The sequence below is a fragment of the Anas platyrhynchos genome, chromosome 19 (assembly GCF_047663525.1).
Source record: "Anas platyrhynchos isolate ZD024472 breed Pekin duck chromosome 19, IASCAAS_PekinDuck_T2T, whole genome shotgun sequence".
NCBI lineage: Eukaryota > Metazoa > Chordata > Aves > Anseriformes > Anatidae > Anas > Anas platyrhynchos.
The window spans coordinates 10,088,663-10,115,005 of record NC_092605.1 but is presented as its reverse complement, the minus strand read 5'-3'; the positions used below and the strand labels follow the sequence as shown (position 1 = coordinate 10,115,005).

The 26,343-nt window shown below is 56.8% G+C and overlaps 1 protein-coding gene across 1 annotated transcript; it reads right to left on the bottom strand.

Moving 5' to 3' along the window:
* Positions 1 to 492: 492 nt before the first annotated feature.
* LOC101793969 (heparan sulfate glucosamine 3-O-sulfotransferase 3B1) lies at positions 493 to 26,031 on the bottom strand. The gene is made up of 2 exons (XM_027471236.3): positions 25,428 to 26,031; positions 493 to 3,634 (listed from the first exon to the last, which is right to left on the bottom strand). Exons 1-2 carry the CDS (start codon positions 25,856 to 25,858, stop codon positions 3,016 to 3,018), a joined length of 1,050 nt encoding a protein of 349 aa, XP_027327037.2. The 5' UTR covers positions 25,859 to 26,031; the 3' UTR covers positions 493 to 3,015.
* Positions 26,032 to 26,343: the final 312 nt, after the last annotated feature.

Here is a 26,343-nt window from a genome sequence, read left to right as displayed (position 1 = left end):
TATGTTACGTAAATCTGCAAAGCTCTCTAGGTGCTGCTCTGTATAGCACTGGCCTGGGACTCTTCTGAATGTAATGAGAGTGAATTTTTATGTCGTAAGCGCTCAGTGTGTAGGGAGCAGTGGTGACTGCTGGCCCCAGAGGTTTGGAGCAGCATCACTGCAGGAGGTGCAATGCTTTAGGAAAGAAGCCTGGCACTGGAGAGGCTCCCCACCATTGGGAAGGACCAAACTCATCCTCCGGCATCCCGACACAGGAGGACACTGTCACCGACCACCAAACCCACCCAGCTCCCGCTGTGGGGCCAAGGGCCAGCCCCCAGGTCCCCCTCCCCAGCACCGTGTTTGACAAGGACGTGTTGGGTGGGCTGCTCGCTGCCCTGCCTCCGGCTTTGGGGCTTTGCCATGGGGCCGGCACCACCAAACCCTGGGTGCCCGGGGAGGTGCCCATACCTCCGCCCCCACGCCTGCAATGAATACAACCGTGCCCATCGCTTGGTAAAATATACTTTTTATTTGTTCATACAAATAGTATGAATTATCAGAATTCCATTTTCCTAGAAACATCTTTCTCTGTGTAAAATTAATTTGTGTTGTTCGTACCACAAAATATTTGATTTACATTTTTTCAGGCTTTTTTTTTTTCTTTCCATTTTGTTCTTTTTTTTTTTTTTTTTTTTTTTAAACAAATTGGCTACTCTACAGTACCATGTTACAGACAACACATCACTAATACCTGTACTGCACTTCGGAATACAGGACTGAATGAAACTCAGCCATAAATTAATGTAACAATGTGAAGGAAAAATAAAAATGGAAAAAAAAATGGGAAAAAAAAGAAGAAAAAAAAAAAAAAAAGAACTTCTAATCACACCTCCAAGCTTAACTTAAAAAAAAAAAAGTTTTGTTTTTTTTTTTTTTAATGATGACAATAGAACTGATTCCGGTATTAGCAACCAGATGTATGCCACGGGGAATTCACCTTTCTTGTCACATTGTTAGGTAAGGCCTTTATATTAGATGAAGTCTGCTACAGACTTCATTACAAAGGCCTAACGATTTGCTTAAGGTTACAAGAGTTATTATTCACCCTCTGTGTTTCTACTCTCCAACAAGATTGCTTCATGAGAGCTTTTTGCAGCAGGGCTTGATTATACAAATTAAGCCCATGCTCTGCCATACAGCTGAGGAAGGCATCAGGACATGAAGAAGCTGTTTCCAGGAGGAGAGGGGGGATGCTCAATGGTCCAGCATTAAACACCAGGCACGCACACGTGCCCCAGAGGGACCCGTGGGCAAGGAAGCCACCAAAGCGGTGACTGCGTGGAAGGACGTGGCCAGCGCAGCCATGGCTGGGAGCTCGCCCCAGGCTCGTGGAGAGGATGAGTTTTGCATAGTAGGAAGACTGAGGGTTTGGGAACCCCAAGTCACTCTTTTCCACCAGGAAGCATTTACTTAGCACCCCACCCAAGCCCTGCGGCACCTTCCCCTGGGCCACCCAGCACCGCAGGGGTTTGTGACGTGCTGGTGTATCCATCACCTGACTGGGGAGCGGGGCTGGGGGCCTGGCTGGGCACCAAATGACCCCAAACGTGCATAGATCCATCCACCACCCTGGGTTCCCAGCTGCGTTTTGGAGGACAGGGTGGTGTGTGTGCTCCCTCAACCTGCGCGGCACAGCAGGTCCCACGCTCACGTTGGTGACCTCCGGCAGCAGGACCGCGTCGGTCCTAAAGCGTTGCTTTGGTGCTAGAAATGGCTCGGGGTACAAAGGAGAGGATTGGCCCCACCTTCTTTTTGTAGGAAGACTTGTTTGGAGGCAAAGCCCAAGGAGGGAGCTGATCCAGCTCACAGCAGGTTTACTACGAGGCTCAGCCTCATCGTGCTCAGCATCTCCCGTTCCTCCAGGGCACACCAGTGCTTGGCGACCCCCTGTGAGCCCACGCACGCCTCACCAGCACTGCTGGGTGCCGGGTGGGCTGAGCCGAGCTGAGCCCAGAGCCCTGAGGTTCAACCAAAGCCCCAAGGTCAGCGCTCTGCCCGCACACCTCTGCACCCACTGGGTCTGCTCCGGACTGCACGCACCTGAGCAGGACCAGGACCAGACCCAGCCCGGCTCCAAAGAACCTTTTCACCACCAAACAGCCACAGCAAACAGCACCAACGGGCTGGCAGGAGCAAGGAGGCTGCAGAAGTAAATGAACTACCTGGGAAATCCCAGCACGTGCGCAGGCACTGCCGCAGCAACGCCACCTGCAACCGGCACGGAGTGCGGCACCTACACACACACACACACACACATTTTCACATTTGTCCTGCAGGAAAGATTTCAAATGCATAGAGGGGTTGTGGGAAAGAGCCTCCTTGCCACCGGGCACGGAGAAGCAGGCTGAGGGGCTGGCTCTGCCCACACCACAGGCTCTGGGGCCTCTCTGCAAGGCAAAGAGCCCTGCGGAGCCTGGGACACCGAGCAGGGGCTGTATGGCTTGGGGTGCCCCACGCAGGCACCCGGGCTGCAGGGAGGTGTGCGGCTGCCCCCCGCCCACCCCACAGAACCCCCCCGGGACGAGGGAGCAGAGACCGGGACACCGGAATAGGGAAAGCAAGTGTTTATAAAGGCCAGATACCCGTAACAAAAATAAATTTGTGCTTTCCCTCCCCTCCCGCCCTTTCTTTTTTTTTTTTTCTTTTTTTTTTTTTTTCGATTTTTTAAATACAAATATTCTTTAGGAAAAATGGAAGCACCGTCTGTTACAAACCAAACCAAAAAGGGGAGAAAATGGGAGGGAAAAAAAAAGAAAGGAGAGATGTATTAGAATTAAACAGGGTGGAATGTTAAACAGGTTACGGGCTACCATTCTAGCCAGTGCGGTTAGGCAGCTTAGTGAATTAATTGCTTAGGAATTAAAAATAAATTATTATAAAATAGATTTCTGTACATTTTACATACATATATATCTCTTTATATACGCAAACCGTGCTGGGCAAGTAATTACAGGGGATTTTCCCACACCAGCCTCAGTCCCAGCCGAAGTCCTGCCCCGTCATCTGGTAGAACTTCATGTTGAAAGGCCGGTAGAAGTCCCGCAGCCTCTGCACCACCTCCTGGTCGATGTCGGGGTGGGTCCTGCCTTTCGTTTTCCCCAGGCAGTGGGGTTTGCTGCTGCCCTCCGCCTTCTTCAGGCAGGGGAAGCCCTTGGTTTTGTTGAAGTAGAAGTGTTTGTCGGTGATGATCCTCTTGAGGCCCAGAAAGTCCTGGACCCTGCCCAGCTCCCCCGCGGGGTCGCTGATCAGCCTCTCCCCGCTGACGAAGAGGATCTGCCCGATGGGGAAGTAGAGGAGCCAGTTCTCCAGGTGCTTGGCGTAGATGCCGATCTGGATGGCGCTCCACGAGGTGTCGATCAGGCCCGTAGTCCTGTTTTTGAAGGTCAGGCTCTCAAAGGTGGGGATATCGGGCTTCTTGGAGAGCGTCTGGGTGTAGTCCGAGATGGCTCTGGTCACGGGGTCCCGCACCACCACGATGAGCTTCGTGCCCTTGGACATGGAGGAGATGCGGGCCGGGGCCTCCTTGGTGACGAAGTAGCTGGGGGTCTTCTCCATGGTGATCTGCCCCTCCAGGGTCCTGGGCATGAGGTCCCTGCAGCAGAACACACACATGGGTTACAGCAGGGAACAGCAGGGAAAATACACATAATACATGCAAACATGCATACTTAAGCACAGATACACAACGATTTTCCTCCCTAAAATGCCTACGTGGGCCATTCAGCTTGTACTGATAAATCCATTTTCCAGTGATTTAGAGGCTGGGGAGGGATTATTATTATTAAAGGCTACTGTTAGAAATCCAGCTGAGCAGTCTCCCCAGGCTGGGTGAGTCAGGCCACACGTACGTGGCTGCATGTACCATGCCCGTTCCCAGCTGATGATCCAGCCAGGATGAGTCCACAGCGGCATTTTGCGTGGCTCAGGTTGACAGCAGAGAGCTCCCAGCCCAGAGCTCATTTTCCCCACAGTAACGAGAAGAAGGGCTTAGCAGAAGCCAGGAGCTCACCAAAGCGCATCCACCCTGCTTTCCCTTAGCATCCCAAACACATTTTTCCCAATTCAGGCTCGAGGGTGCAATTTGTCCCCAGCATGTGCCTAGCTTGTCACCTAGCTACCTTGGTCCCCTACACCCAGCAGAGTATTTCCCTAACAAGGACGAGAAGGAGCATCAAGAGCTGCTGGTGGCATCTTCAGCATGTCCCAGTCCTGCACCCAGTGAGGACAACCTCTCCCCTCTCCCCTCCACTGCCACGCTGGCTGGGATACGGCACACGAGCATGGAAAACTCAGCTCCCAGGCAGGATGCACCCTCACAAAACACCCTTGAAGCCCAAATCCTTGAGCAATCCCAGCACATTACTCTGGCTATTTGTAATTAACCACACGGGGAAAAACTGGAGATCTTGCAGAAATGGTGGAAGTGGCTTGAAGCAAAAAGTAATTTTTTCCTAACAGCCATGGACAAGCCTAAATATTTTAGACCTTCTGCCAGTTCTTTCCCTTTATACCCAATGGGGCTCATTTGCTGTGAGCCGGTTAAAAAAGGCAAGAGGGGAGTCTGTCACAAAATTAAAGCTATAAAACTTGATTAAGTTCTCAAAGCATCCACCCATCGCAGAGAAACGACCGGGGAGCGTGTGAGCTGCCAGCCTGGAGGAGCGTTTCCCCCGGCCGTGCTGCACACAGCCGCCGCTTGTTCCCCTTTGCTTAATAAGAAGCCAAGGGGGAAGAAATGTGTCCCATCTGATCTGAGGGCAAATAATAAGAAATTCCAGAGTGAGTGGTTTGATTGAACCATGAAGCGTTGTGTGCCTATTAAATTTAGACAGTAGCTGTTCACGCACTGGCTGTTTGATGCAGATTGTGCCTGGTATTCTGCTTCGTCTCCTGGCATTACCTTCACACCGTGTCCCTACTGACAAGGGCCGGGTGACCCCACACACCTCCGGCCCACAAATCGTGCAGGAGGGGAGCTCTGTGCAGCCCAGACCAACCCCATTTGGCACAGGCCCCTGGTGGGCGATGAGCCCCGCACCAGCTCCACCTGGGTGACCGGGAGAGGCGGTGGTGGACCCCAAGCGAAGGGGCCCCATGGGCAGCAGCATCCCCTAGGGCTGCTGTTTCACACAAAGCTTCTGGAAACTGGGAGCTGGCGCCCGCTGGCAAGCAGTGACTGAAATAAAACCGACAGATCCCTCGGCTTTCTGGAGAATTTGGCAAACTGGTCGCGCCTTCAGAGAGCGCCAGTCATTAATGCTCAGAGAGCAACTCTTAAATCTACCGTGGGCTGGCGTGGATTTTGACAGACTCCTCATTACGCCGTGTCTCTTTTTATGGCCACATTAAATCTGAGTGGTACATCCTGCGCTGGCCACCGAGCGCTCCCCAGCTTGATTTAAGGGGTTGGTGTCAACCCATGAAGTCCTTCAGGGCTTGGGACCTGCCAGGAGAGGGAAACGCTCACCAGGACATGCCCAGGACCCTCAGGCTGCACCGAAGCCCTGAGCAGCAGCAGGTCCATCGTACAGGACCCGGACATCGCCACCAACTTCCCCTCCAGGGCTGCTGCAACCAGCATTTACCAGGCTCCTGGGAATGATGCAAGGCTTAGTTTTTTTTTTCTCCTTGCACAAGAGAGGCCTTGGGTAGGGCTGGGCCCCAGAGCCCTGGGAAAGAGGAGGAAATTGCTGGGGGTGGAGGTGCGGAGTCAGGCGATCTGGTTGGGAAACTCTTAATTAGCGCTTCGGGAACCCAGAGGAGCCAGAAGTGGAAGTCAGGAGGGAGCAGCTCCTCGTCTGGGAGGCATCCACCGGTGGCAGTTCCCTCGCAGAGCCACCAGCACCTGAAGCCCTGCTCCTGATCCGTGCCTGAGGCCAACCAAGGGGTGTTGTTGCAGAAAGCTGAGCACGCTCGGTTCTGTCCATCCCCAGCCCTCCCGCAAGTGGGGGTTTTGGAGAGGAGCTGAATTCCTGGCACGTGCAGAACATCTCGCTGCTGACCCACCAGGGCGAGAGAAGCCAAAGCACACGGACACTGCTACCGGAGGGACAGCACGGGCTAAGAGGAGCAAGGATAGAAACGGGGCCTTCAACCCCAAAACAAGAACAGGATCCATCAAACCCGGCCCCTGCAGCACTCCCCTTCCTCCACCCAGATGGGTGCGGGGCAGAGCCCCCTGTTAAGGTCCTGGGGGCTCTTGGGCACTGCCTTGCTGGAAACGTGGCTGCACAACAGCAGAGAGCAAAGCCAAATGCTGTGACCCATGGCCGTGGTTTGAACCCCTGACAGCATCACATCCAGGAAAGCAAAGTTTCACTGCACGGGCCTGTCTGCAGCACGGAGCTTTCCCAGGGCTCCCGAAATCTCCCACAGAGGCAGCACCCGTCCCGCTGGCAGCCAGAGACAGCAGAGCCTCGGGGACAGGAGGAGTGGGAAGGTTTTGCTGCTCTGAACTCACGCAGGCGGAAAAGTCACCACGAGGGGATTGTTCCCAGTCACACCACACCTGGAGAAGGGCAAAATTGGAGAATTTGGAGAATGGAGAAGGGCAGAGCGCTGCAGCTCCGGCACAACGCGCACGCTGCAGGCAGTGCTGGGAGCAGGAGCAGGCTCCAGCCCGCAACGTGTCTGCTCCTGAGGCTGCCAGACACCAGGGGCAGCGCCAAAGGGAGGGGAACACGGAGCTGTAAGGGCTGCAGGAGCTGCAGCCACCGAGAGAGAGAGGGGCAGGATCAGCACGATCCCAGCACGGTGCAGGACCCCCAGGGCAGCTCCTGAGCGCTGCGGGGCCCCTGCTTTCCACCCTGCTTTCCACGGAGGCTTCGTGGACACGTCACAGACCTGGCAGCTTCGTGGTGCAAGGCAGGGGTGCCGAGATGCAGCCGCTGTCTGTATGGGAGAGGAAAGGGAGGCAAGAAGGGATTTGGGCTGTGGGAAGCGGCCACCTGAGCGCAGACAAAGCTGCGGCACCAGCCGGGACGGCGCTGGATGGAGACGAGCTGCAGCAGATAGCAGGGTGGAAAATGAAGGCGGCATGAGAAGCTTGGCACGCCGTCCCTCCTGCCTTGTTATCCTCCTGCCTTCTGGCAATCTGGGATTCAAAAACCTCTGGAGCCAGCGCGTGCACCCGAATCATCCTGTTTCATATTGACTGGGAACTGTCTGAGCCTTTTAAGCCCTTTCAGCCTTGAGAACATCCCAGAGCAGAGAGTCCCAGCGCCGAAGCCCTGCCTTTGAACCCTCTCCCTGCGTCCCCACTCGGGAAGGGACGAGCTGCTGCTCTGTGGGCACAGGACAGGAACGCCAGGGTGCCAGGCACCGAAACCCCACACCCCTGAGCACCACACACAGCACCCAGGGTCCCAGGGGAGGACGGAGAGGCGGGGGGATCACGGCCATGAACTGCCCCAGGCAGGGAGCAGAGCCCCTCACTCCGAACACACCGAGACAGAGGAAAAGCTTTTCCCCTAATGAGTATCTCCCCCACGAAGCCTGCACCCTTCGTAGGCGCAGTGATAGGCTTAGCCTAAAGATGGATTGGCCTACTTTACCTATTAACCACTTAGGGTAACCCAATAAAGGCTCTCCCCATTCAAACATCCCTAATCCCCAGCCCCGCGCAGCTCTGAAGCCTGCAGTAGGTCGGGATGCTAAAATAAACCTGCTGGCTCGGAGGGGCTCAGGGCGGGGGGGGGGAGGATTTGTAATTTTTTAAGTGCAAACTTCTCTAATGTGAAAACCGGACCCAGGGCAAGCTGAATTTACAGCGTGGGGATGACAGGTGGCCCCGGGGTAATCCAATCCTGCAGCCTAATGCCCTTGGTGGCAGCTTTGGTCTGCGCAGAGGGGCTCTGGGCTAATCTGCGGCTGCCTCGCCACCGGCGGCAGGTAGGACAGACGGGCAGGAAGGACAGATGGATGTACGGGACAGACTGCAGCCTCCCGGGGAGGGGAGCAGCACCGCAGGGTGCCCCAAGGTGTGGCCGTGCTGGCCCAGCCTGGGGGCAGAGGTGGCCCCCCAGCCACCTGCCCGTATGGAGGTCACCGTCAGGCCACCCAGCAGGGACCCGGTGAGCCCAGGTGCTCCTGCCCCCAGCCACAAGTCCCGGAGCCAAGCGGATTATGATTTCTCCTCCCTGGGGAGGGCTTGGGGCTGGGTCTGTCCTTTGTGCTACCCAGGAACCGAAGGTGCCCTCGCAGCATCGCTCTGGGAGCCGCGTGGATGCTGTGCTTGGCGAGGAAGCGAGCGCTGCCCCAAACCTCCCCAGCACAGGAGCCACCATCCCCCAAAACAGTGCTCACAGCACCCCAGCGAAACAAAGCTGGGGGCAGAGGGGGGGTGCAAGGCTCCCCGTGCACCAGTACGGTTCAAGTGGGGGTGCCCTGTGCTGCAGTGAAGGCTCAAAAGCCCTCCACCTCCAAACCCACCAACTCCCGAGCTGCCTCAGTTTCCCTCTGCAAGGACAACAAAACCTCACTCCAGAGGGCGAGGGCTAGCTGTGCGCAGGGAATTCTAAACCCACGAGAAGCATCATAAAAGTTAGGACAGATCACCAAAATTTTGGGATGCCAACAAGTTCCCTGCAGCCTATGGGGCGGGGCAGGCAGCATCTGCAAAAGCCCTGTGGCAGATACAGCAGGAACAGCTTTTTGTGCAGGATTTTTAGGCTTTCCGCCCCCCAGCTGTGCCTTAGAAGCAAGGAAAATAGAGGAAAGGTGGGGAAGAGAAGTCAAGCTATTTTGGACACCAGCCACATTTACACCGAGCTCAGCCCTGTAATCCAGGAGCGTTTGCTTGGCCGCACAGCGGTGCGCAGGCAGAGCAGCCAGCCTATTTCTGGCCACGCTCTACCCAAATTCCTGACTGGTGTTTCGAGAAAAGAAAAAGTCATTTCTTCCCAGAAAACCAAAATTTGGAAAGCTGACAGTTTCTGGGGAAAGTGCCCCCAGATTCTCGCAACAGGCAGTCTGAAAAGCCACACGGATTAGTCCGAAAGCGTATGGCAAGAAAGGTGAGCAGAAATGGAAAAAGCGAGCACAAAAACTCTTCTCTCAGCCTGGGGGGAGATTTTTAGCCCCCAGGTGAGGTGAGCAGCCGAGGCAGCCCAGCACACACAGAGGGACAATTTGGAATAACTGATGAACCTGGCGTGGCTTTTGTCGCTTTTCTAACTTGTGGGTCACCTGGGATGCTGAAAGCAAACGAGCCTGATGGTACCAGATCAGAAAACCTTTACAGAAATGAATAAAGAAGATGAGGCAGGACAAAGCCTCCCACGCTGATGCTCTGCAGCCCATGCACGCTGTCCCATCCCATCCCCGTTCCCCAGGGCTGTTCTGGTCCCTGGCCCTGCTCAGCTCGGGGTCCCCCAAAGCCCCATCCTGTCTGCCTGCTGCCTTGAATCAAATACGCTTTTGAGAAAGGTTTCACTGCCGTTCCCCTTGCAATTCCCATTTTCTATCCCCTTGCTTCTCAGCTCCCTATAAATAAATAAATTTAGGCCAAGAGAGATCGGTCAGAGCTGCAAACGGGCAGGAAGGGACGGGCTGGCAGCGAGCAGCCCTGCCTGGGCAACACTCAGTTGGTGCACGTCTCTGAGGCAGCACGAGGCTGTTGGACAGCAGGAAAAACACAAAAAAACGTGAGTGGGGCAAGGATTGTGCTAATACTGCCGGCTTCATTCCCTGTCAGCACCTGATAGCGAGCGAAGGTCTGGGAAGCAAAAACCCAGAGCATCACCAGCATCGGGTCCCAGGGCCACCACGCTGGACCCGTCCCGGTCCCATTCTGCCCCTCTCAGCAGCAGCAGAACCGCTCCCATCCCAGTCCCATGAGGATGCAGCACAGGAGGGCTCCGAAGGCTCCGTCCCCAGTTCCCTCCATGGGTACCGCAGCACCCAGACACCCTCGGCTGGTATTTACCCCCGGCTTTCAACCGGCTTTGTGGAGCTTAAACTATGCACCGCTATCTCCATTATCGCTGGACAGCAAACCCCCTCGTATTGCTTACGAGAAAGCAAACGCCGAAAGGAGCAGGATTATCGTGAGGCTCCTTAAAGCCCAGGCTGAGCTTTGCAGAAGATAGGAACAGCGCCGAGATAAGAGCCCGGTCCCGAGCACAGCGGGGCAAACAGCAGGGCTGAGCCTCCCCACGAGTCTGAGCCTTTATGGCTGCTTCTCCCTAAAGCTGGACCATAAAACCATCAAGCCCCAGAAATACTGCTCTAAAGCAAGGACCTGACAAGCCCGGGGAAAGAACGGAGGAGTAATAAAGCTTTTAATGGCATCACGGAGCCTGCCACCGGCAGCGAGGCGCGCTGGCTTCGACACCCGGCTTGCTGGTGCCAGCAGATCCAGCCGGGAAAGGAGGAAGATGATGGGGAGGAAGAAACCCAGAGAGGAGAGGCAACAGCAAATGCAAGGGCGGGAGCACTTGCTGCTTTCTTATTTGACACATCTGATTTTTCTTAGCCCAATTTTCCCGTCTCGGGCTGCCCTCTCCTCCCACCGAGGACCGGTACGGTAGCACGCGGCCTCTCCTCTTTTTATTAGCAGCGGTGAGAGCAACATGTGTGCCTTTGTCTCGAGCGGGGAGCCCGATGTTTGGGTTGGCAAATTATACAACAATAAAAGGGAACGGCTGCGGAGCAGCCCCGGCCTTTCTGAAAGGGGTGTAACTCTATCCAGCTCCCTCAAACACTCGCCACGACGCTTACACAAACCAGATGATGGGAATTAATGAACTTCGGGGGTGAGAAAGGGGGAGATAAAGGAGAAGGGAAAGGGGAAAATAATACGTGGGCATGAAAGCTGTGGTTTTTCTCACCCTCCTCGCTCCCTGCCCCCAGATCTCTCAGGTCCCCGTCACCTGTTGCAGACTCTGGGCAGTAGGGGAGCAGAGGAAGGCAGCAGCACGTGAAGGCTCCCCAACGAGAAGCTCCTTCCGTGGGCTCTGATGGGATGGAAAGGTGGCGTCCTCACGTCCTGGTGTCCACCACCACCTGGGAACAGGCTCCAGCAACGGAGTCTGACCTCAGTTCCTTCGATGAGGATGAAAAACCCCAACAAGTGCTGGGGAGAAGGGGGAAGAGGGCTCTCACTGGAGAGCCAAAGCACCACAAAGACTCCTTGAGGATGGCGAGGACATGCCCCTCCTTGGCAATGGGCACAAAAAACCACCCATCCTACCACAGCGCTGAGAGGAAGGGCTTAAGGGGATGGGGACCAGCAGCCTGAAACCCTAGGGGGACATACAGGAGAAAGTCCCTCCTGCCAACCAGGTGCCCAAAACTGCTGCTGCCCACCCCAGGTACCCGCAGGGAACAGAGGCAGCACAGCAGCTCCTGGGCTGGGCAAAGCCACCGTTGGCTCTAACCCAGACCATGGGAGGGCTCGGGCAGCCCCCAAGCCGTGCTCCTGCCTCCACCAAGTTCAGCTCAGGACCCTTCTGGCCCTGGAGCATTTTGTCTATGCTTTGGCAGCTCCCTCACCTATCTCACAGACTTGCAGGGAGCACAGCCTGCCCCAGCACCTTGCTCGCTCGTGGTGCACCAGCACCTGGCCTCGTGCCCCAGCCCTGCATCCCGGTTACAAACGCTCCCCAAGAACTTTCCCCCCGCCTTTGCTGGAGCCAGGCGAGATACTCATCAAGTCCACCAGTTCATTATACAGGTTCTGCTCTTTATGTAAACAGCAAAGCCTCTTTCTGTCCCCCGCAGTACTTAAAAGCTCTGGACTTCCACTAAATAATGATCTTCGCTGAGGGGAGAGGGGCGGAGCTTTCCATATCAAAGGGCTGCTTTGGAGGGATTTACAATAATTTAAGATGAAGTGGTAAATATTCCATTCACTTCACTTTATCTCCAGTAATAATTATAATCCTATTAGCGAAGTCCCAAGAAAGTGATTGCATTATCAGCCAGCGAGCATCTATGTGGGTTTCTTGGAGGGGGAAGGCCATAGGCAGGGAGAGGAGTAAAAGCAACAAAAGATGCGATTGCCAGCACCTCCCTCCCCCCAGCAGGATTTGGTCTCCATTGTCCCGATGCTTCAATGGTGCTTTGCTCTGAAAATAAGAGCTTTTGAGTGCAGAAAGGGGGTGGGGCTGAAATGAGCATCTTATTCCTCCCGGTGAAGCCCGGTCCCTTTCAGGGCCACCAGGTCCCCCCGCTGCCGCCCCGGGCACAAAGAGCTCTGGTTCCTCTTCCTGGCGGGCACGGCGCCCCCATTAAAAGCTAATTGCTGTTTCTGGGTGAGTTCTTCAGAATATTGCACAGCAGCACCGGACTTCGCTGCCCACCGCTCGAGTCATGTGAGATTAGAGTAATCTGTCTCCATTTCAAAAAAAAAAAAAAGAAAAAAGAAAAAGAAAAACACTGCTTTTGTTTAAAAGAAGAGCAGGGAGGGGGCAGCGCTGTGAAACACGTGATTTAAGGGGGGAAAACAACCCCAAACCCAGCAGGAAACACGACTGAGCTAACTGGCAAACTGGGACTGGGGCTTTATTCCAGCAGAGCGCCGGCCAGCTGCCCCCAGCCAAGGATTTTACTCCTGTGTGGCGTTCCCTCCAGGTACACCCCACCGAAAGCTTTAACTGCGATTGATCCCAGCTCAGGTGCTCCAGCTGCACCCCTGCAGCCTCCTTCCCTCTCCTCGGGCACCACGAGGCCTCCCTGCCTCCTCCAGCAGCTCCCTCACCCAGCGCACGGGGGGCTCAGCTCCGCAGCCCAACAGAGCCGTGCAGGCACAGGTCTGGAACAAGCCAAGGTTACTTTCATGGTGTCCAGGAGCTCGGTGCAAAGCAGCAGTAACATTTCCTTCTATAAATTAGGCAAAAAGGGAGGAAAAGGAGGCAGGGTTTGAGGCATCTGCAGAGTTTCAGCACTCCCAATGCGCTCCCTGGGTAAGGTAAATTCTCCCAGCTGCCTGGCTTCTGGCTCTTACACCGCGCCAACCAGAAGGACCAGCCATTTCCCTTCCCTCAGAGATTCACAGCCCTGAGTTGTGTTATGTTTACTGAGCTTATGGGACATAAAGGTTCAGTAGATCCACTCGTGTATTCACAGCAACACAGCGATGCTCCTGGAGCACCTCGCAGGGACCGCTGGTTTAGCACAGCCTGGTGCCGCGATGCTGCCGTGAGCTCAATATTTGGGCAGTGCAGATTCCCCCCATCCATGGGACACCGCACCCAAAACCTGCTGAGCTGCAGGAACCAAACGGCCCCATCCAAAATAAGGACATTTCCTCTCCTCATTCACAGTAACAGCCCCGATCCTCTCCAAGACGCTGAAGCCCCACAGGCGCTGCTCCTCACTGGTCCTTTGGGCACACATTCCTGGAGCAAAGGGATCAACCTCCATAGGGTTAAGCCCCACACACACGAGGATTTTGGGGAACACGGTTTGTTGGCTTTCAGCTGGTGTCCCTGAAGCCCCAGGTCTTTCAAGAATTCGATGCCCAACCCAAGCAGCACGGTGGCTAACAGGAGCTGAACATCCCAGCACCAGCAGCAGAGCAGAGCATCCTCCTGGCCACCCCAAAGGGACACGCTGCGGGGTCAGATCCTGAGACTTGCCCCCAGCATGGGGCCTCCCATCCCCTGCTAGGACACCTGGAGGAATTTCCTATCCCCACCACATCCCTGTAACCCCGTAAGCCCAGAAGAGCTCAGTTCAAGGAAAGCAACGCCTGCGTGGGTCTGTCTTAGGGTGGCACTCTGTAGGGTTTACGTGGAGATGGATTTTTATCCTTGTAAATCCACAGGGGAAGCCAACGCTTCTGCACCCCTTCCCTCTCCCTGGAACAGCCAGGGCACCACATTTCACCTGCTCTGATTTCGCTACGGAGAGGAAAAAACTGAAGGCCAGAAAGCGCAGAGCCACCCCCTAACTAAACGCTGCACAAGTCAACAGCCCCCGAACAAAACCAACGCAGCGAGATACGGGCAGGACCCGCGCTACCCTCTCGCCACGTTCATAAATCACAGCCCCGCTGAGAGGTCTTTTGTGTTTCTCCCCCAAGACCTAAATTAATGCCCTAATGTGCGTGCCTGCACAGGCAGGTAACCAGTCACACCGATAATGCTGCCTTTTGTTCGGCGCCCGTGCGAGCGGCCTCCCATTTGCACAGGGAGGGCTCTGCTCGCCTCCTCCACACACACGGCCCCCACGAAGCCCGGCCCTCCTGCGATTAGGAGCAAAGCCCCCGATAAAGCCCCTTGCTGCCCGGGAGGCACCCTCAGTGATCCGTCCCTCTGTGGGGTGGGACACACTGGATGGGGTGGGCAAAATGACCCAAAAGGGGCGAGTGCTGGTGGCAGCTGCGTGAGCTCTGCTCCTCTTCCTCACCATGGGGACAGCAAAGCAGAGAAAGGAGAGAAGCTGCTCTGTTCATCCAGAGCTCTCCTCCAGGCACAGGGAGTCCTCGGAGCATCCTCCACGGAGCAGCTCGGCCCCTGTGCAGCCTGCAGGAGTGTAGGTCGTGGGGTGGCAAGGCCAGGACAGGCTTCAGAGCAGCCCGAGGACAGACATACATCTACCTAAAGGGCTGCAGGTCTTTAAAAAGCCGCACGACATCTCCAGGAATCCACCTTCTGTGCCTAATGGGATACTGTGGGCAGAAGATAAGTGAGCAGCACTTGGAAACAACAGCTCACAAAGCAGCCAGCTTTCCATTTGTACCATCAACCCTTCAAGAAGTTATTTTTTCTGTCCTTTTTGATATAGCCGTGTACGTGTGCATGCTCGTAACATGGTCCGAGCGATGCTGGGAAGCTGCTGCCAGCCCCAGCCGTGTGCCTCTGACGGTTCTTCAGCAGCACCTGAACCACCGGGGGCTGGCACTGGGGATCCCCCACAACTGCTTCAAGGGAACGGGACTGCTTCAAAGGTAACAGGACCCGCTGTGACCGTCAGAGGACAGGTGACCATCCCGCTGGTACTGCAGCGATGAACAAACTCAGAGCAGTTACACAGGACAGTGCCAACCAAGCAAGCACACCCCACACTCACAGGGCCCAGCTCTCCTGCTCCCTGCTGTCCAGCAGCAGCTCCCATTTCTAACACGTTTTGACATCCTCACAGGATGGCGCAGACCTGCTCCAAACCATTTCTACCTCACAGCAGATGGGGACAGGGCGGCGCGGGCCCCCCAGCTCCAGCTGGCCCTGTCGAGTCCTTCAAGAACCCTAAATTGGTTTAGGCTTACTCCACACCGAGCCACCCGAGCCATTTCCCGAGGTCTCCTGCCTCCATCCCAGCCCTAGCAGCTGATCCTTGCTAAAGGAGGTGAGGCTTGCAGTGGGCACAGGGCGGGTGGCACCGACGTGACCGCAGCCGGCGGCCATCTGGCCACGGGCCTGGTCAGCGCAGCCCGCCTCAGGGCGAGCTGTGTGTGCCACAGCAGGCCTGGATCACACCGGTGATCCTCTCAGCACTGATCCCTAAACGCATCTGAACACAAATGGGATTGCTGCCTCACCTCGTGCCTTAATGGATTTGCCGTGACAGCCGTTAAGGTGTAGCCGGGGCCTGGGGGATGAAGCTCTTGTAAACAGAGCAGGCTGTGAGGGACAACACGTGTCCAAAATGGGATCCTCCTCCCACAGCGTCTCCAGTCGGGCCAGTGGGGCCCTCCTCAGTGCCTCCCCACCCCTCTCACCCCTCTCAGCAAACACCGGAGACAGACAATGAAATTAAATTCCAGGCTGAGAGAGGAACGTGCCCACGGAGGTACTGGATGCGGCGGTGCCGCCGTGCCACGAGGTGGGTCCCGGCGGCGCTGTGGAGCCCAGGGCAGAGCAGGAGGAAACACAAACAGCCCTGGGAAGAAGAGAGATTCCCAGTGGAGCAGGGAGACAGGCTCCAATTAGGGGAACAAGAAGGAGCAGGTCTGGTTGCAGCCGCCCCTCCTGCCCCAGTCATTACGTGGGATGGAGGTTGGTCACCAGCAGGCAGCCAAGCGCAGTCGAGGGCTCCTTAAAGAGCAGACTCAGCTGGTGGAGATGCTCTGCTGCGAGTACAGCAGATGCAAAGCACTACTTCTAATTAAAAAGGTATTCCCATAATTAGAGACTGCGCGTTGCCATACCGATAATTTGATCTCGTCCAACACACTCGCTCGGGCTGGGTTTGGGAGGGTTCTCCCTGCTGAGAGCTCGGTCCTTGCCTCGTAACCCTGCCTGCTTCACACCCTGCTGGCTCCGAGGGCAGGTTTGCAGCTACGGTGGCAACCAGAGAGGACCTCGTGGGGCAGAATCACCACGCCAAAACCCAACATCTGCCTCCAGCATTCCCGAAAGGAGCAGGTCCACCCCAGCAGAAAGGTCCTGGAGAAATGCATGCACAAACCAACCCTGCTATGAGCTGCTACGAGCCCATCTCCTTCCGAAGCCGGCTGCAGGGCCGAATTATCCCCCGGTCCGCCAGCCCCTCGGCACAAAGAGCCCAGTGGGCTGGTATGCTGAGGCCTTGGAGCACAACCCAAGTGAAATGACTTTTCCCTGAACACCGAGGAGTCTGAATGAGCGCCATTGTCATTCAGATGAAACCGAGTGTCAGATTAACAAATCAATGGGCATAAGAGATATAAAATGGGTTACCATTGAAGACTTTCAAATACCCAAACATATGGATGAACCAAATGTGAATTGTAATTGACTCACCCGCACCTTTGATCTCTACACCCTTGGGTTCCCAAAGAGACAGCCGGGCCCCCTCGGACCAGGACTGAAGTAATTCGGGACTCCATTGTGAGCCCTCACAAAGCCCCTTCTTGCTGCCTCCAGCTCCTGGAGGTAGACACAGCCCGGTGCCTGCAAACTGAGCCAAGCCACTTCTGTCCCAGAGAGCCACGGAGCTGGGGAAGGGCGAGCTCAGCACCCAAATGCAACCTCGTCACCCCCGGCACCTCTTCCCACCAGCCCCGGTGGTGGCCACCAGCAGAGGGGTCCATGTGGCCGTGCACCAGCAGGTGCCGTGGTGCAGCAGCAGAAGGGAAGCAAGGTGTGCAGCAATGCTGCTGCCCTTCTCCTGGAGCTGGCTGTGGGGCCTGGTGGGGTTTTTTGAGGATTCCCCTGTACAAAGCCAAGGATCAGACTCGATGGACGTGTGTGGTGTACTCATGTCCTTCAAAACCCAGCCTGATCTGCCTGTGCTGAAAGTTGGCTCAGCACCTGACAGCACAGACAGCCTCAGCCTGATGAAGAGACACAGCTTTTAGTTTTCCTGGGATGTTTCTGCAGCTCCATCAAAAATAACCCGCGGTATGAACTCAGCCTTACCCCTAAATGTTTACTTTTGGGGTTTTCAATGAGTTTTGTCCCTTTCTGGATATATATAAGGGTTTAGAAATAAAAAGAGCATCGGTTTTGGTACTGTCCAAATCTCAGCCCTGCTGGAGTCACCCAGCAAGCGCTTGTTTGGCTCCAATCTCATGCCTCGTTACAAACTTCAGGTTGCTGAAGCTTTTCCAGGAAACCCGGCCTGGCTCACGCCTCCACCTCCACTCCAAACCCCACGGAAACCAGTTTTCCACGGAGCGCTTCTCCCATCACCACAGGGAGAAATAAAAACTTATGCAAGTGGGTTATTGCTGCACTGAGCCTCGCAGCAACAGGAGTCCTGCAACGCCCGTTGCTGAAGGCGAATCCCCGAATCCCAGCATCCTTCCCAGTAGAGGCATGGATGGGGAAGGCAGAGATGCCGCACACGCCCCTTCCTCCAGCACCACAAGACTGGGATCGATGGGGGAACTGGGCGAGGTGGGGAGCTCAGGAGCAGGCAGGCTTGGCTCTGTCCCCATGGTTTTTCGGATCAGCCCCAGCCCTGCAGCTGCTCACCACAACTGGTGACCCGTGCTGGGACGGCCGAGCATGACAACTGCAGGGCTCGCCGCGGAGAAACCGAGCGAGGCAACAGCCACGGCGAGGAAGGCGGGTGAGAGGAAACTCCCGCGCTCCTAATCTGCTTTAGGACCGCGTGAGCTCGCTGTTTATATATAGCTTAATTAATTATTACACTGCATTTAGCAGCCTGACCTTGAAACCGTCTCTGGGGGGAGCCACGGTGCAGCGAGGGCGGGTGGCCGAGGCGTCGGGGTGCGCCGAGACACCGGGCTGGGCCGCTCCTCCCCGCGCCGAGCTGGCCGGGCAGCGCCGCGCCAGCCTGTAATTAAGAGGCTTCGGAGCAGACAGCAGCTCCCGGCCCCTCTCGGCTCGCAGCAAACCCAGCGTGAAACACTAACCTGCTATTCCACTTCTGCTTTGGCACGGCCCGGATCTTCTCCCGAGGTTTCGCTCGCTGCTCAGCACCCCCTGGCAGCTACTCCCTCCGCTTTACAGAACCCCGTGCAGACAGCCCAGGGCTTGTTAGATAGCAGAGCTGCTGAGGAGGGAATTTCAAGAACAGGAACAACTCCACGCTTTGCATTAAGCTGCAGCAAGCTTGTGCATGGCCCTGGGAGAGATGGCAGGAGGTGGGATCCGCTGATCCCCCCCGTCCCCATCCATCTCCTCCAGCAGGGGCGATGCTCCGGCTGCTTGGCTGTTGCGTGGCTCAGCTCGCAGTGATGCCACCCAGAGCCACGGCGGTGCCAGGGCAAACGCTTGGGGATGTTCAGATGCTCACAAACCCATTTGGGCTCCAATTTGTGGGCACTCAGGGGTCGGATCCCAGAGGCACTGTGTTGAGCATCCTTTGCACAGGGACATGGGGCAGGGGGAGCTGCTGGGGCCCCTGCAGCTCCCCCATCCTCACGAATGAGCCAGCTCAGGACACCGCTGGCACTGACGGGCTGTGACACACCTGCTGTTTACTCCAACACCTCCCGCGCTCCTTCCAAGCCTAATACATCTTTAAAATATAAGCTGTGTGAGTGCCAGAGCTGCAGGCTGTGCCAGTTTTTAAACAAATATTTAATAGCCCGATGAAGAGGCAGGAACTTGATGAACACAGCACCGGGGTTTTGTCCTCCCCCTAGTGTCGGGAAGGTCTCGGCAGCGCCAGGCTCAGCCCCCTGCACATCAACAGGAGGAACCCAAAATCCTGCTGCGATCCCAACCTCAGCGCCGTGCCAACACGCTCTGCTTTTCCTGCCTTCAGCCATCCTCCCACCACCTCTCAGCACTTCTCCAATGACTTCCTCCTCCTCCACCAGCGCGCCGCTGGCTGTCCCGTTTTCCGACACGTTTGGGTTCGGTGCCTCGGAGGGGCTGGAACACAGAGCTGCTTTCTGGGGGCTTTCGCAAAGTTAATCACTGGGACGGATTTTGCCCAAGAGGACGCACGTGCTGCTGGAGAAATGTTTTCTGAATTCACCATCGCATGGATGCATGCTGGGGGCCTGATCCTGTTTGGGCAGCATCGAACACAGGGAAATTTCAATGGTGGGTTTTCAGAAGCCCCCACAGCACCCCCTGAGCTGGCTGGGTTACAGCCCTGACCTCGTGAATTTTAGCAGCAAGGTGGCTGCAGGGTGGCCCCAGGCTGGCCTTACGAGCGGGAACCTCTGCCCCAAGCTGTAGGAAGTCACCTGGAGAACAGGGGTAACCGGTTGGCACAAAATCATTTTGGGGTCAGATGCCCCACTGCCGTGATGCCCTTCAAGGCAGTGCTCAGTGTCCCTCAGCGGGGACGTTCCCATCTCCATCCCTTTTCTGTAGGAGAGGAGAAAACCAAACAGAGTCTGAACAAGACTGGTTCCAGGGCACTTCTGAGGAGGATTTAGCAGAACACATCATTTTTCTCAAAGTCACGTTCTCCCCTTCCCTGCTGCCCACCAGGTGACGGGGCACCACCAGGCTCACGTACAACAGCAGAAATACCAAGTGCAACATTCAGTTACTTGAAGTTGGCGTGAGGTCTTCTTGCCAGCACTTTCACACCTCTTTTCCTCAAACTCTCCTACCAGCAGCACCAAAATCCCTGCCACCCAAACCTCCGAGCCTCTCCACACAACTCCTGAAGGAGCCCGGGCACCAGCAGGGCTGGGACTCAGGATTTGGGACACCAGCCATTGGGGAGGCCGGCTCACAGTGCCCCGCACAAGCACAGCGCACACAACCTCGCAGCACCCCGCGTTCTCCTCCTTGGTCCTCAGCTGTTACAAAGCGCAGAAGCCACCCCGGGGAACATTTGAAGCCAACGTGGCACCAGCAGCCGTCGTCTCCCTCCTGTGACCTTTTCGGACCGAGCTCCGCAGCACATCGCACCCCGCAGGCAGGAGGAGCTCAGAGGGACCCTTTGGTGCCCCACGGCAGCAAACCCAACGGCGACCAGCATCACCCCCAGCCCCACAACAACCCCACGGACGAATTTCCCCACCGGAGCCCTTCTCCCCTTCACATTAGCCCAGGCGAGGGCCGCATTGACTCAGCCGCCTCCTGGCCACTGCTGGTGACAGCCGCCGGGCCGCGCTCCTCTCCGACGCGCTCACGAGCTAATTAAGAAGCTCCCCACCAGCTGCTGAAAGCCCTGAAATTGCACCGGCGTGGGCAAGCCCGGCACACTCATCGGCAGCAAGCCCCAACCCGGCTCGGCACTTAGTCACTCGCAGCCGAGGCACAGGCGTCCCCTCCGGTCACTGCCCACGTGGGGACAACAGGTAGCGCCGATAGCCCCTGACCCCCTAATTACAGCGCTGCAATAACGAGCCCTGCTGTTTGTTGTTGGAGCCCACGTGTGAAGTGTCCCCGCACCACCCCGGCCCATTCATTATCCCCGTGACCCATTGATCACCCACGGTCACACCGGCAGAAGAGGTGAACGCTGGCGCTGAAAGATCACTTAATTAGGCTTCTTGCCACTCGGGATGGATTAATAGCACCGAATCCAGGCTCGGGCAGACAGAGCAGTTTAGCAAGCGAGGCCTGACGGGGAGACAAGTTCAGGACCTGGGCAGGTCTGAAACGCAGCTCGGAAGAACGGCAGTTTAGGTTGAGTTTTTACAGCCACCACATCTGGGGCTCGCTGGATGCTTTTAAAAGCACAGCCTCGACTGGAAGCGCCCAGAGGTATCCAAAGCACAGCACGTTACAGAGATCTGCCCACTTTAACGAGAAAAAAAAAAATAACCTAAAACTCCCCAAGCCGGAGCCCAGCCCGCGGGTTTTTCTTCCCACCATTCTCATGCCAAGAAGGAGCCGAGCGCTCCCCGGCACGGCGCTGCGCTAACACGATTAGCCAAGCAGATCCACCAGCCAAATAAGTCGCCCCCAACGCATGGCCAACGTTGAAAAGTTCAGCAGCTCAACAGGTGAGGCCGTGAAACCCGATCGCGGCAGACAATGTCGTCCCCCCCAGCGTCGTGCTGGGAAGAACTTGTCACGTGCGTCATATCGGGCAACATGCTTGAAACGGAGCGGCGCGCTGAAACCCCAGCAACACGAATAATCTTTGCCATCTGTTTGAACAACTCAACCCTCCTCAGATCTGGAGGAATGAGCCCATGCAAACACAAGGGCCTTGCTGACTGATTATAGCAGCCCAGCCCTTCTTTTTTGGGGCCGTTTGCTTCCGAACTTGGCCCGGCGACCAAAGGCGATGGCGGTGGGAGCGGCCGAGGGGGCACAGCCGGCCCCGCTCCTGGGTACGAGGCAAGGGGGACCACGAAAAGTCAGCAGGGCACAACGCACGGCCAACGGTTGTTTTTTTCTATGATATATTTTTACCTCAAGTAGATAAAATCTCAACGGGACGCTGCTTGGCAAAGCCACCCTGGAGAACACGACCGTCCCTTGGGACGCGCTGGTTCCAACCCCGTGTGGCTCCTGGGAGCGCGCTGGAGGAACCGCTCCTCGCTCAGCCACGGGGGCTTTCCGTGGAGCTCCCCCGGGAGAAGCGGGCCCGTTCCCGAGCTTCCTGGGGCCAAGGAGCTGCGGGACACCCCGTGGAACAAACACGGGGAGCTTGCAAACACCGGGCTGTGGTGGGACAGCGGGGTGGCTGCAAAGCGTGGTGGCAAGCAGGATGCGGGTGTTTGACTTGCTGCCACTGTAAATTTGGGATTTTTACGGCCAAACACAGGGGTAAAATTCTGCCTCGCTCAAGATTTACCCTCGGTTCAGCAGAGCTTTCACCCCTCCGAGCCATCAGCTGCCTTATCCTTGCTCTGTTCCCAGCAACGCCCTGCTCAGCCCCACCCTGGGGCAAAAAGGAGGCTCCTGGGGGGAAAAAACAAATACAAAAACAAAATCCACAAAATACAACAAATAAGGACATTTTCCCTTTCTTCAACAATTGCCACGAAGCAGCGCTTTGCACTTTAAGGTCCCCTCTGCTTATTTAGGTGGCCGGGGAGTGTAAGAAACGCACGCCTGAAGCTGCTCACTGCTCGCAGCCGGGCCTGATCCTGCTGACCCTACCCAGCCGGGCGTTTCGGCACAGAGGAAGAAGGAAAAAAAAGGAAAAAGAAAAAAGAAGAAAAAGAAAAAAAAAAAGAGAAAGCAGCCGGCGTGCCCGGGGGTCCTGGCGGAGGGCGCAGACTGGTCGATAAATCAGCGAGGGGGAGCGGGGCTGGGAACGCTCAGCCGCGGCAGGACCGGGTGCCACAGCCCACCGGGCCCGAAGTGAGAAATAAAGGAAAAAAAAAAAAAAAACTAAACACATAACCCTAATGACACCGTGGTTTTTTTTCCCCGTACATTAATTACAGGACAAAAGGCTTTCATGTCCCGACTGTATTAAAAGCGCATCGTTATTGCGCGAAACGGGAGGAGATGCAAAGGAAAGCCGAACGAGGGACTTCTCAGGCTGGGGAGAAGCAAATCCCCCCCCCCCCAGCCCCTCCAGCAGCTTCCAGGGGCTGTCGGGGGCCGCTCGCCCGCCCAGACGGGCACACACGCGGCTGAGCTGCCGCAGCCCCGCTGCTGCGCAGGGAAACTTCGTGAGTGCCCCAGATCCCGGGCGCTACTTACAATTAGTTTGCAGTAGGGGCTGGATCCCTTTCTCCTCTGTCATGGTAAATATTTTCCCTGCAAGCAGTTAACATGCTGCATTCATTACTGGGGGGGCAACCCCCACAACGTGCGGACCGAAGTTGTTTCCCTTGGATTCGCAGCTAACTCGCTATCGAAAATCTATTTCACTTTTACTTCTTCTCCCTCTGCTTTTTAGGAACAGAGCGGTCAGCACCCCCTGATGCCGTTTTGCCTTCCAAACAAATGGGAAAAAAACAAATTCTGCTTTAAACTCCTCCACTTAACGGCAAATGGAGCAAGGAAAAAAAGTTTGCAGTCCCTCCTTCGAAAGTTACTGTACGTGAAAGCTGTAGCACGGCGCAGCACTTACAGCGCTGTGGGTAGTCACAAATACCCCCGAAAACAAGTTTTCATCAAGCCCCACGAGCAAATTTGAGATGATTCTGCCTCTCATAAATCTGCAGAAACTTTCCTTTGGGATACTTCGTTGCAGGGCAGCAACAACTTTTTAAAGAGAAAAAAAAAACAAACAAAAAACGCAAAAAAAAAAACAACCCAAGAAAACCTCCCAGCAGATCTGACCAGATTTAACTAAATGCCTGTGGAATAAAATCTCCTTTCCATAAGGTGTGGGTCAAAACTTGCATCTTCGTCTTTTCAAAGCCAGGCAATGGGGTTAAACTGCAACAACCGGGCACTCACACTGCCCCAGGTCCAAAGTTCAGCCCAGCCAATTTGTGCAAAAGCATCTGAAAAACGGGGACGAGGCTCGCCCAGCACGGTGCACGGCTCCTGGCACGGCTGATATTTTACAGCATTTTTTTTAATCGAATTTTATTGGGCCATTAACAAGCAAACACAAACGCTTCTCCTTATTGCCATTAAGATAATAAATAAAAGCCTCACTGGGGCTCGTGGAAATCGGCGTGCTCTCGAGGAGCTGATTCACTGGAGGCAGGAGGAGTTCGGGGCTGGGCAGCGCCCGATTTCTAACGCTGAAATTCAGAAAAACAAATTCCTGTGCTTATTTCAAAGCAAAGCTAGAAATAACGCGAGCACTCGTCCGTTGATTTGAGCCAATTCCTCTCCCCGTGTGTCGGGCACCGAGACATTTATTGAGCCTCCCTCGCTCCCCGAGCCCGGTGCCGGCTGAGCGCCGGGGGCTCGGACCCGAGGAGCGGCCAGGTTTCGGGGCGAGCAGCCCTCTGCAGAGCCTGGGGCTTGGGGAAATTGGGCCCGTGCTGCTCCAGTCGGGGCAGCTGAGCCTGAGAAGGGGTTTAGGACGTTAAGGGCAACTTCGATGGCAGCTTCTCCCAATGTAAGCGCGAGGGGTGCCCTCCGCACGGGGACTGCGGCCGCTGCGCCTGGGCCAACAGATTGGTGCCGTGGCGAGCGTTATTCCCTCCTTCTCCCCATCCACCTCCTTCTTGTAAAAGATTAATCAACCATTTTACGGTCTAATTTAGGTGCCTAATTAAAAACAGAGTTCAACACCTACAACACCATTTCGCTAATAAACCCTGACAGCCCCTCAGCTCCGCAGCACACAAGCCCTCCTTTCAAAACCATTTTTGCAGGGAAATATTTTTTTTCCCAAACGCACCGAGATTTCCCCTGCGGCTGCTCCGGGACGACCCGCCGCATCCTCCACCCAAATCCTACAATTTCCTAAAACGAAAGCGCTCCCAGGAACGCCTCCTGCCCGGCCAGACCCCAACCCGCACCCCCTGACCACCAGCCGAGGGCTGGCACCGTCCGAAATCCGCGGAGAACCCCCGAGGGTGGCAGCTCCTGGGGCTCGGCTGCCACCCGGCCACAAGATTTGGGTCGCTGCTCCCTGCACGCAGCCAGCGGATGTCGAATTAAACCCGAATTAAAGCCGAATTAAACCCGAATTAAAGCCGAATTAAAGCTGAATTAAAACACGGAGGCGCCGGGGGGGGACCGAAGGCGCTGCCGTCGGGGCTGCGCATCCCCCCCGCACCCTGCGGGCTCCCGCACGGGGGCATCTGCGGGAAGCGGTGCCGCGATTTTTGAGCTTTTTTTAAAATGCTTTTTATGCTTTTCAATGCTTTTAATACCGCTTTTACCGCCTCGCCCGCCGCCGGCCGCTTTCCCGGCCCCTTCTCCCGTCCCCTCTATGAAATTCCCCCCCCGGGGGTCCCGCCCCGGCCGCGCTCCGAGGGTGCGGGAAACGGAGGCGCCGGCAAATAAATAATAAAAATAATTAAAAAATAATAAAAAATAATAAAAATGAAGCCCCGGGAGCGCGGCGAGACGAGCGGCGGGGAAGAAAAAAAAATTAATAATAATAAAAAAAAGCGTTTCTGTGCGATTCCAGCACTGAGCGCACCGAGGGTAACGGGGCCAGCGGGCTCAGGGCTTTTTGGGGGGGATTTTGGGGTTTTCCCTGGAGGCGGGGGGATCGCGGAGGGGCCGGGAGGGGCGCCCCGTGCCGTGCCCTACCTGTACCAGGCGAGGCCCCGCTCGTAGTTGCGGTCGAAGAAATGGGGCTCGGCGCCGACGGCGCGCACGTCGGGGTGCACCCGCAGGAACTCCAGCAGCGCCCGCGTCCCCCCCTTCTTCACGCCGATGATGACGGCCTGCGGCAGCCGCTTGCTGCCGGTGCCGTCGGTCAGGCTGGAGATGGGGCGGGCGGCCTCGGGCAGCCCCGGGGGCGGCGGGGGAGGAGGTGGGGGGGGGGCCGGGCCGCCCCCCGACGGACCCCGCGGCTCCGGGGAGCCCCCGGGGGCCGCCAGCCCGGCGCAGGAGCCGCCGCAGGAGTAGAAGAGGCAGAGCCAGAGGCCGAGCATGGCGCCCAGCAGCAGCAGCCGCCGCCGCAGCACCGAGGGCACCGCGCCGGGCACGTCGAGGCGCCGCTTCAGGGGCTGCCCCATGTGCCCGCGGCCGCTCGCGGCTGCATGGCTGGGGCGGCTCGGCTCGGCTCGGGGCCGCCCGGCTCGGCTCGGATCTGCCCGGCCCGGCCCGGCCCGGCCTCAGCGCGGCCCCGCGGCCGCCCCCTCGGCGCCCCCCGCCCGGCCCCGGCCCCGGCCCCGCTCTCGGCGGCGCCGCCGCGGGCAGCGCGGAGCCAAGGCGGAGGGGCGGGGGACGGGGTAGGGGAGGCGGGTGACGGGCAGAGGGCTCGGCCAATCAGCGCCGCGCTCCGCCGCTTGGCCGGCCCGGCCGCTGGGAGGGAGCGGCCAATGAGAGGGGAGGGGCGGGGAGAAGGGAGGGAGCGGGGGGGAGGAGAGGCGCTGATTGGCTGCGGCGCGCTGAGGGGAGCCGCGCCCGGGGCTGCCTCAGGAGCGGCCGCGGTACGGAGCGGGCGGCAGGGCGATAGGCGACACGGCCACGCGCTGTCGCGACAGGCGACGCCCCACGC

Excerpts from the sequence above, each read along its gene's own strand:
- LOC101793969 (XM_027471236.3), bottom strand. The coding sequence starts at position 25,858 with ATGGGGCAGCCCCTGAAGCGGCGCCTCGACGTGCCCGGCGCGGTGCCC. Across the intron at positions 3,635-25,427 it reads CGGGGCCTCGCCTGGTACAG|GGACCTCATGCCCAGGACCC; the intron begins GTAGGGCACGGC and ends GTTCTGCTGCAG.